Genomic DNA, 10,963 nt, shown 5'->3' with positions numbered 1-10,963 from the left:
GATTTTCTTGAGTCGAAGATTTATTAAAAATAATGTTTTTATTTGATAAAGATAAAAATAAAATCTATATATGCCTTATTCTTTTCAAATTTCACTTATCGAACTATACTATAGTATGGTGTTCTTGTAGTAACCTTAAGTATCATGTAGCTTTTAATAGTGAATGACCTACCTAATTAGTTATTGAAATAAAATCTTAAATTCAACACTTCATAAATGTTGGTAACAGATACAAAGTTAATTGGTGTCTTCAGCATTTTTGAATAATGTATTGATCGAGTTAGGTTGTCTGCACCTTTATTAGTTCATCAAATATTTATTATTATTCTTTAATAGAAATATGAGATAATTTTATCCACTAAGGATTAGACAACCTTATATATCAAATAGCTTTGGTGATGAAGGTAGGTGGTCAAGTAGAGGGTGTTGGGGACATTGGAGGGTCGAGTTGGGATGTAATGAGTTTGAAATGCTACTTATGAGATTTGTTTTTCTTACCATTATAAAAGTCATTTTTAGGTAAATTTTTAAAAAACCTGTTTTTCTAGAATGATTTTTTTTTTCAAAATATTTTGATCAAAAAGAAAAAATCTAAAACTATTTTCTAGAGGAAGGAAGAAACTTTTACAAATGTTAGACCATTTTCCTCTAGACCAACCACAACCTTAAAGTGTTCAATTCAAAAATAAGTGTTACAAGTATAGTTCTAATATTTGATTGCTCAAAAATATTTTTTATCAAAAGCGAGAAAATAATAATTTCTCTTACTTTTGAACATAAGTCATTTTCCTTTACAATCATTTTAATTTAACTTCATATCACAACTTCAACTCGCATTCAAACATTATCGTCAATCCTTAATATTCAAAGATTTAATCAAAACACTATTAGATTCACCAAATACTATTTTAAAAATATAATTTAGTTTTCAAGAATATTTTTGACCAAACACATAGTCGTAATTACTGACTTAATCAAAAATTCAATGTAGATTATAATGAGATAGTTGAAATTTCTTCACTATAATAATAACAATAACATATCTAGTAAAATCTCATTAAGTGGGGTTTGTGGAGGGTAGAGTGTAGACAAATCTTACCACTACCTCGTCGAGATAGAGAGACTGTTCCTGAAAGATCCTCGGCTCAAGTGTATCAAAACCAAGTGTAGGAAGAAGAAAATTAATGAAAAAACATAGTCATTGATAAACAAAATAGTGCAGTGTCTTCACTCTTGATGCACTTAAGCCGAATGTCTTTCGAAAACAGCCTCTTTATCTCCACGAAGTAATACTAAGATTTGCATACACTATATCTTCTCCAAACTCTACGTAGTGAGATTTTACTGAATTTATTATTATTATTATTGTATTAAAAGTACCATCTCCAAAAATAAATTTTGTAATTTAAGAACTTTTTCAATACGAATATCGAATATGAAAAAAAAGTAGTAGTAGTAATTATTATTGACTTAAAAGTCATAGATTTTCATAGATTTTTCAACTTGATTCACCCTATCTTCCCATTTCAATGGAGCATTTCTTGTTTTTTCCTTTGTTCTTCTTCACCCTTTTCATTGGGCTTCGTTACCATTCCTTTCTCTCTCTCTCCCTCTCTCTCTCACACACACAGAGTAGTCTCTTTCTCTCTCTAAAAACCTATCATCGGATCTGAGTTCCCACGGGTAACCCATCTCCCCTACTGATATTGTTGACATACTCACAAACTCCCATTTTCGTTTTCACTCTTCACCGGTCACTTTCAGTCACACAGAGATATACATTACTCTGTTTGACGAAGTGGTGTTCAAGATTTGGCCATTAAAGCTATTGTTGAGCTGAGTTGTGAGCTGGATCTGAGTATTCTTGGAAGGGGTTGAGGTGATTTTGGGGGAATTTTCCTACATACCCACAAACTCCCATTTTCGGTTTCACTCTTCACTGATCAATTTCAGTCCATTTGACGAAATGGGTGTTGAAGATTTCACCATTTAGAGCTACTTTGAGCTCAGTTGTGAGGTGGATCTTAGTATTCTTGGAGGTGAGGTTGGTGTGATTTTGGTGGCATTTTCATGGGAATGCCTCCATTTGGAGGAGAAGAATGAGCAAAGCAAGAGAAGAAGAAGGCGAGAACGAGTGGTTTCACGATTCTCTTGATCGTTTGCTCTCTTCTGCAAACACTTCTTGTTCCTCTTCTTCTTCCCCTTCCGAAGACGAAGGAGAGGAAGATATAGATTGTATTTCAAATAGGGGTTTCTCCAATTATGCAATGGGAGTTTCGAATAACTATGATGTGTGGATCTCTGAACCTTCCTCTATTGAAGAACGCAGACTCCGGCTTTTTCGTCAAATGGGTCTCAGCAAATCGGTTTCATCAGTTCATTTGAAGTGTCAAGCTGTTTGTGCTGAAGGTTTACCTGATTGTAGTAGTTCCCAAGCTAGTAGTGGTAAGTGTAGTGTTTCTGGGACCGTTCGATCAAAATTGGATGTCGATTTCAATTGCTATAATTTTTCTTCAGTTCATAAAAGTAGTGATATTCCTTGTGTTAATTCTATTTCCTCGTCATCAGTATCTGTCAATGTAGCCAATGGTGGTAACTGTATAGTTGTAAATAATGATGAAAACTCGGGTCAAAGTCACGGTGATGATCAATTACATGAGGGAAATGGATCTGCATTGATGATTAGAGCTGATTCCAGGGACAATGAGAGTTGTAATTTGTTGCCGGTAGTGGAAAATGGTGGGTTTGGGGATGATTCGGAATCAAATAGAGATGTTGAAATTGAGGAGAGCGTGTGCACGATAAAGAATCTTGATAATGGAAAGGAGTTTGTGGTTAATGAAGTGAGGGAGGATGGGATGTGGAACAAACTTAAGGAAGTCAGTACAGGAAAGCAGTTGACTATGGAAGAATTTGATGTGTGTGTTGGAACTTCACCAATTGTTCAAGAATTGATGAGAAGACAGAACGTGGAAGATGGGAATAATAATAATTTTGATTGTAATACGAATGGGATTGGTGGGTCTGGGATTAAGACTAAGAAGAGAGGAAGCTGGCTGAAGAGCATTAGAAATGTGGCTAGCTCGGTGAAAGGTCATAAGGAGCGGCGGAGTAGTGATGAGAGGGATACGTCTTCTGAAAAGGGTGGCCGAAGGTCAAGCTCTGCCACAGATGATAGTCAGGATGCTTCCATACATGGACCTGAAAGAGTTAGGGTGAGGCAGTATGGGAAGTCCAGCAAAGAACTTACAGGTCTTTATAAGAGCCAAGAGATACTGGCACACAATGGGTCTATTTGGACCATACAATTTAGTTTGGATGGAAAATATCTTGCCAGTGCTGGTGAGGACCGCGTCATACATGTTAGGGAGGTTACATCATCAGACAGAAAAGGTGATCTATTGCTGGATAAACCAGAAGATGGAAATTTGAATCTATTGCTTTCGGCAAATGCATCTCCAGAGCCAACTACTATGTCACCAAATTTTGATGGCCACTTGGAGAAGAAAAGAAGAGGAAGGTCATCTGTAAGTCGAAAATCAATGGGTTTTGACCATATTTTGGTGCCAGAGACAGTTTTTGTGCTTTCAGAAAAGCCTATCTGTTCATTTGAGGGCCATTTGGATGACGTGCTTGACCTCTCGTGGTCCAAGTCTCAGGTTAGCTGGAATTTTTTAAATTTTTATATATTATTGCTTGAGCTTATTTATCCTTCTTAAATTTAGTATAGAATAATAATTTTGGCCTGAATAGAATAGAATGAATATAGAAGATTCACAAAGTGGACCGAACTAATTCGGCTGTGTTAAGATTCCTGATTGATTTATTGATATATATGCTTTCTTTTCTTAATGTTGCATCTGACAAAAGAAATGATTTTTTGTCCCATTATTCCCAGGATTGTACATCTGTAACCATTGTGAAATTATATGTATACTGTACTAAACATGTCTAGAATGATGCAATTAGAGTACCCGGTGCTTTCTGTTTCTTTGAATATCTAGTAACAAAGAGTGGATTTTTAATATGTGATATTAACACTAGTCATTTGTTCTTTTGTTCAAATGCAACAAAGATGATTTTTTCAGTTAGTTCTCAGACTGTTACTTATTAATAAAAGCTTTGCCACCTCAAGGTTAATTGATTGAGACTTTCGATGTGGCAAACTATTTGCCAATGTCTCTTAAGTTACTGGAGAATTAATTCAATGAGTGACTTTTATACTATATTATAGATTTGATTGTTATGGTGAGCCCAGTTTGCTGAGGTAGGTGAAGATTGGTACTTCCATGCTTTATGGGAGTATGATATCATAGAGTTACTTTTATGTGCAAGTACACTGCGAGGAAATGAATTGATGAAAGGTGTAATTTTTTGTAACATGAGAGGATGCCGAGTCTGAAATTGGTACCACTCTATCACAATTCCTTATAGATGCTGAAGATTCTATATTGGTGTCATTTGTAGAGAACCATATTTGTGTAGGCTCTCTACTTTTTTGCTAAGTAGCGTGGACTCTTCGTTTTTGCTGCCGCACCGGTGTCGATACGAGACAGGTGCGGGATTCGGTCAACCCACATCAGATACTTTGACCAAGAGTCCTTGTGCAACCCACATCAGATACATCATATGGGTGCGGTGGGATACGTGTGAGATTCGGTCAACCCACATCAGATACTTTGACCAAGATACTTTTTCTCTTGGTCAATATTCGTTGCTTCATGTTTCAAGCTAAACAGAGAGATGTTAAATATTCAAGCGGCTGTGTTCCGTCTTATAGTAGACAGTAGCAATGATCTGTAAGGAGAGTTGGTGAAAGGTCTTGAATGACTTTCTTTTTCTTTTCTGAGGGGAAGAATATATTTATCTTTATAACTATAGTTTTATAATATTGAAAATTTTTAGCCGAATTCCCACACTCGTATTCATTTTAGGTTTTGCCGAATCCGACTCTCGAATTCACATCCGTCTTGGACACCCGCACCCAAGTCCGAGCAACTTAGCTTTTTTGTATATTGCTTTTACATGAGAGTTTTCCCAATAAAATTGTTTCTATTAAATAATAAAATAACGTACTAAAGATTCTAAAAGAATTGAGCTTAGTAACCCAACAGTCTGGTTGTTCTTCTTAATACTGCCAGTTTCCCCCCTTGTTATTGTTTTGTATGTTATTACTGGAACAAATGATGCCCTACGAGTCACAGAAAATAGGGTCTGATGATAGCAGAGTTCTAATTTCAAATGACTGTTTCATGCTTCTGCAGTCTTGTTTCTCTTTAGTTGCCTAGGACTGATGCAGCTTTTAGATTATCAAAAAAAAAAAAAGACTCTGATGCAGTTGGATTGTTCATTATAATCTGGCAGATTTAAGTTGGTACAACATAATCACCAGCTTCTATGCCATTCTTGGTTTATAGAATATTTTCAGGATGCAGTTTTATGGTCCTAGATGCTGGATGATACCTGTTACATCAGATAGTAATCTTAAACAAATTTTCGCTGATCTTTGCAAAATACTGATGAGTGGTAACTTAGTCAGAAAGAAGGTGGCTTAGGAGTCGGAAATCTAATGGGCAGACAACAACTATCTCCTTATGAAGTGATTATCGAGATTTTGCAATAAGGAGGAGGCACTGTGGAGGCAGATGATTATAAAGAACGGACAAGATGAAATATTGTTGGATCACAGTAACACCAAATCATTAGTATGGAGTTGGGAATTCAAAATATATCAGAAACTTATGGAATACGTTCTCAGAACACATTTATATCAAAAAATGTGATGGTAGAAAATTTTATTTTGGAAAGAAAGATGGTTAGGACCTTTATCAAGAAAGTAGGATGGTTTCTGGAAGGTGGAATGATTAAGAAATGGAGGATTAAAAAAAAAGGGTAAGGATGACAATTTCTCAGTAAAGTCTGGGTAATAAATATTGAGTTGATTGTCTCAAAGTAGACAGCAAGAATATGTATGGCTATGGAAATATGGAGTAACAAAGTACCTTACAAAGTAGAGTGTTTTTCATGGCTCGTGGATAGAGAGGCTTACTTGGCCTAACAGACTTCAAAGAAGTGATCTAATAGCAACATACGTGTAATATGTAAAGAAGATTATGAAGATGTGAATAATTATTCATCTGTAGAATCACAAACTAGATAATGCTACATGTTTTTGAATTTGCTTGAAGTCAAATGGTGCATGCCAGAATCTCCTGAAGACCTACTACATTGTTGGAATAGAAGAGGACTACAAAAAGGCATCAAAAAGTCGTGGAGCACTCTACTAGTGGCTACATGGTGGATTGTGTAAAAGGAAAGAAATTATGAATTTCTTGAAGGCAAAAGGGGAAAAATGTACCTTAAAGCTTAAATGTTAAGCTCTTTTAGCCTTGTGATGTAAACATGAAAATGTACGGAAGTACATAGGATATGGTTAATTTCCTTACTTCTTACATGCAGCTAGTGTACTAAGATACATATTGCTTGGGTTGTACTATTCATTCGTTGCACTCAGTGGGTGCTAATCTCTAATAAAATTTCACTAAATCTTTAGAAAAGAACTGATGAATGGTAACCCCTAAGAAATTTTCCTCTATCTTCAAAAAATTTCGTCTAGACTCCGGATGCCCAATAAGTTCCTCTATTAAACAACAATAACAAACAACAACGTACCCAGTGTAATCCCACAAGGGGGTGTGTGTGGGTAGGGAGGTAGAGTGTATGCAGACCTTACCCTTTTTACCTCTATTAAACAAGCGAGCACTACTTTTGTGATAATTTTTCCTACATCTCATTAACATCTGTCTTCGTCCCATTTTCCTTTACCAGCAATTGCTCTCATCATCAATGGACAAAACAGTGCGGCTTTGGGAACTGTCTAGCAAATCTTGTTTGAAAATCTTCTCGCACAGTGACTATGGTATGTGTACCTTAACTCTTATCTGTTCATCTGTATCTACTTCCCAGGCCAGTTTTAGAGTATAATGTTTCTTAGCTTCAGTAGTAAGATTCTTTGGACGAGAAGAGCAATGTAGTATATGGCCTAGAAACTAGTATGTTAATTGATGAATAAATTTTTATAACCATGGTATCCAAACCAGCTTGCACGCACCTCGACTAATGCCATTGGGTACCTACTACCTCCCACCTACACAAGTATCGGGTAACTCTATCACCAACTTGGATAAATGGGAGGAAATCACCTTGTGTTTTTGCCTCCGCTGGGATTTGAACCCGAGACCTTATGATTATCGACCCACTTCATTGACCACTAGGACACACCCTTGTGTGCATTCGTAGATGATGAATGATTACATAGATTGGAGCTTCTTCACTAATTTACTGATCACAGTGTTTTCTTGATTTCCTTGCCTTGATTCAGTAACCTGCATCCAGTTTAACCCTGTTGATGATAGATACTTCATCAGTGGCTCCCTAGATTCTAAGGTTCGCATATGGAGCATTCCTGAGCGGCAAGTTGTTGATTGGAATGATCTGCATGAGATGGTCACTGCTGCTTGCTATACACCAGATGGTCAGGTGAGAGTTTGCTAAACATAGAGCTCGTTTTGATGTTGTGCCAATCCTATTGAAAGGTGAAAACCAAATGTCCTTGATCTGCATATTTTACAATTAAGTTTCTAAAGTGTTTTTGTTTCTTCTTTTTCAAGGGGGCACTTGTTGGATCATACAAGGGGAGCTGTCATTTGTACAACATATCAGGTTTGATTTATTGTTCCTTTCCTCCCTCTCCTATCCCCATCTTCTTCTGTAGAAGAAAGTTATGTACTAGCACATGTTGATAATTTATGTTTCTCTCTTTCAGATAATAAATTGCAGCAAAAAGCTCAAATAAATCTGCAGAATAAGAAGAAGAAGACTCACCAAAAGAAAATTACTGGTTTCCAGGTACAGTAATTTTGATTGACTGCTGATGCTGGAGCTTATCTGTGCTAGCTCAGATATGCCTCCTTTATTGTTCCAGATTGCAATTATTCCAAGACGCGAAGTACTTCTCTTGTATTAACAAGATACTGTGCATATGCTATGTCTATGCATATTTTTAACTAACTTTTAGCTGTGTACTGTTGTTATATTCTCTAAGGAAAAGTAAATAATTTGTCAAAGTTTTTTCAAGCTAAATAAAAGAACAAAATATTAAATAACGAGTAAAAAGTAGGAAGTAGGGTACACAGACAAATAGGTGTTTACACTTTCTAGTGGTGTAGATTAGGAGCTAAATTCTCTCTGAAGGGAAAGTGAGACGTCAAAAAGTGATCATTCATCACTAAAACCCCTCTATCATGCTATGTTATTTGTAGTCCAATTTTACTTGGCTCAGTTATTGATGTAAAGTTGAAGTTATATTATATTTAAATAGAATTTGGTCAATATACTTGAGATAGAAGAATTTGGACTTCTCTTGAGTGTAGAACTGAGTCTGACATATACAGGAAAAAGTTCCCCTTTTAGGAAGTTGAACACAACTTTGGGACAATCCAAAATAGGAAGTAGAGCAAGATGAAGCAATCCAAGTAAATTTGTGTCTTCACCTTCTGAATTAATTAGTAACTGATATTTCTTAATGAACAGTTTGTGCCAGGAAGTATGTCACAAGTGCTTATAACATCTGCAGACTCAAGAATTCGGGTTGTTGATGATGCTGATCTTTTTCACAAGTTCAAAGGTACATTAACTGCAAACTCAGGCAAATAGAAAATCACCTGTTTTTATTAAAAAAACTCAGCTAGGATTTGCTTCCTAGTGTTTTATAGTCTTTATTCCAGTTTCATTGTTCGTTTGGTCATACACTTGTGGAGAATGTGTAGTTGTAAACACGAGTAGTAAGTGGCTAAAGTAGTGTTTTAAATAATTCATAGGAGTAGCAAGTGAGTGAATTCACTTCTTTCACCACTTCTAATGGGACTTAACTTCTTAAAACTACACATTACTATTATTGTTTGGCACATCATTGCATTTTTTGTTGTTCAAATAATCAGTGAATGTTTGAAAGAGAGAGGCAAATCTGGGATGTTCTCAATGGTGAATAGGTCTTTAATAATTGGCACCTTAATAATCTATTGAGATCTTTAAGAATTTAGTACCCTTTTCTTTTTAGTTATTTTTGGATAAGGTTTTGAATTCAGTTCTCTTCATTCTTTTTTTCTTCTCATTCAGTTCACCATAGCTGTAGTAGTCTAGTCATTGTCTCGTGGTCTATGGCACTGTACACCCTTTTAGTCATTACTCCCTGAGTGCCATCCTTTAAACTGCATAGAGAAAGATAAATAAAGGCGAGGTTTCTTTTTTCCTGTTTTGAATTATCACAACTAAGGAAACAAGCTAATTTAGAAGTTGTGGTATTCGGGCCAACTTGCACCTCGATTGCTCCACCTGGTACCTGCTTCTTCCACTATCTTTGGTAACTCTGCCCACCAAGGCTCATGCATGAGAAGAATCACCTAGTGTTGTTGCCTATGTTGGGATTCGAACCTGGGACTTCATGGTTCTTGTCCCACTTAATTGACCACTCGCTTGGGTACAATCATAGTATAAATATATTGGTGTGTTATTTTGTGCTGATAAATAGTCTTTTCCACTGTTCATCGCATAGACTGGTTGTGCGCGTTGGAACTTTCAGCTATTTAGGAATTGTAGTCATGTATTACTATTGTGCACAATTTTCAGTTTTTTTCTCATCTACTCTTCCTATTCATCGAGTTAGCACCAACTATGATAGGTTTCCGCAATACGAGTAGGCAAATCTCAGCATCTATGACCGCTGATGGTAGATATGTGGTCTGTGCCAGTGAGGATTCACATGTCTATATCTGGAAACACGAAGGTGACTCTCGACCAAGCAGAAATAAAGGTGTTACTGTTACACAATCTTATGAGCATTTTCATTCTCAAGATGTTTCAGTGGCCATTCCTTGGCCTGGCATGTCAGATACTAGGAAATATCATACTTCATCTTCTGGGGAACAAAGTGGTCATGATGGTCTCGACGAGGTCTCCACTGCTAACCATCCACCTTCACCTGTTGAAGAGATTGGCGTCGAGTGCTCGCCATTGACTTCAGGCTGTGGTAACAGTCCTCTTCATGGAACCATATCTAGTGCCACAAACAGTTACTTTTTTGATAGAATCACAGCAACATGGCCCGAGGAAAAACTTCTCTTAGCTACGAAATATCGTAGTCCTCGAGTGAGTACAGATGCTAGTATCGACTTCTCCAATGGCTTAACTCAAACAAAGTTCTGCTGGGGTTTGGTCATTGTAACTGCAAGCCACCGAGGGGAGATCAGGACTTTCCAAAATTTTGGCTTACCAATACGGATTTAAGGCACCAACAAGAAGGTCCAAGCCTCTAGAGCATTGCTCAAGATGCCACAGTACACAGCTACAACCAAGTTTACCAAATTTGTACAGATAGATATGTAATATAAGTTTTTTTTCCCTTTCTTTTGTATCAAAACTTAGATAAGGAATTGTGAAGGGGGACAAAAGATCTATAATGATATGAGGATAGTACGATGAAAAGGAAAAAAAGAAGGTACATCTTTGTTAGTAAAGGGATAGTTTGTTTTCTGTAATCAGCAATTGTAGAGTTGGAAATCTTGTAATTTCATGAGTTGAAGCAAAATTCTTTGGAAATTCATTCAAACTTCAAGTAGGATTTGTATACATTAGTAGATGTAGAAAATGTATGTGTAATGGTTTCTTCAGTATTTATATGTAATTTGTTCCTAGTTTCTTCATCAAAGAGTATGGTGGGATGATGAAATCTTTCCACCCTTAATGAGTAATACAGTGGGAATTGAACTCTCACGATTAGGGTGAAAGATATGGACAACTCGCCAATTGAGTTGCACCTAGGGGTGTTTATAGGTCGGTTTGGGTTGGTTATTGGTCAAAATCAAATCAATTTAATCGGTTTTAAAATTATTAAAATCAAATCAAA

At 36.3% G+C, this 10,963-nt stretch overlaps 1 protein-coding gene across 1 annotated transcript; it reads left to right on the top strand.

Moving 5' to 3' along the window:
* Positions 1 to 1,508: 1,508 nt before the first annotated feature.
* LOC129876107 (uncharacterized) lies at positions 1,509 to 10,686 on the top strand. The gene is made up of 7 exons (XM_055951431.1): positions 1,509 to 3,659; positions 6,829 to 6,919; positions 7,382 to 7,539; positions 7,671 to 7,722; positions 7,826 to 7,908; positions 8,593 to 8,686; positions 9,740 to 10,686. Exons 1-7 carry the CDS (start codon positions 2,100 to 2,102, stop codon positions 10,342 to 10,344), a joined length of 2,643 nt encoding a protein of 880 aa, XP_055807406.1. The 5' UTR covers positions 1,509 to 2,099; the 3' UTR covers positions 10,345 to 10,686.
* Positions 10,687 to 10,963: the final 277 nt, after the last annotated feature.

The sequence above is a fragment of the Solanum dulcamara genome, chromosome 12 (assembly GCF_947179165.1).
Source record: "Solanum dulcamara chromosome 12, daSolDulc1.2, whole genome shotgun sequence".
In the NCBI taxonomy this organism is placed as follows: Eukaryota; Viridiplantae; Streptophyta; class Magnoliopsida; order Solanales; family Solanaceae; genus Solanum; species Solanum dulcamara.
Note: the sequence above shows the minus strand (reverse complement) of the source record. Positions and strands in the feature narration are given on the sequence as shown.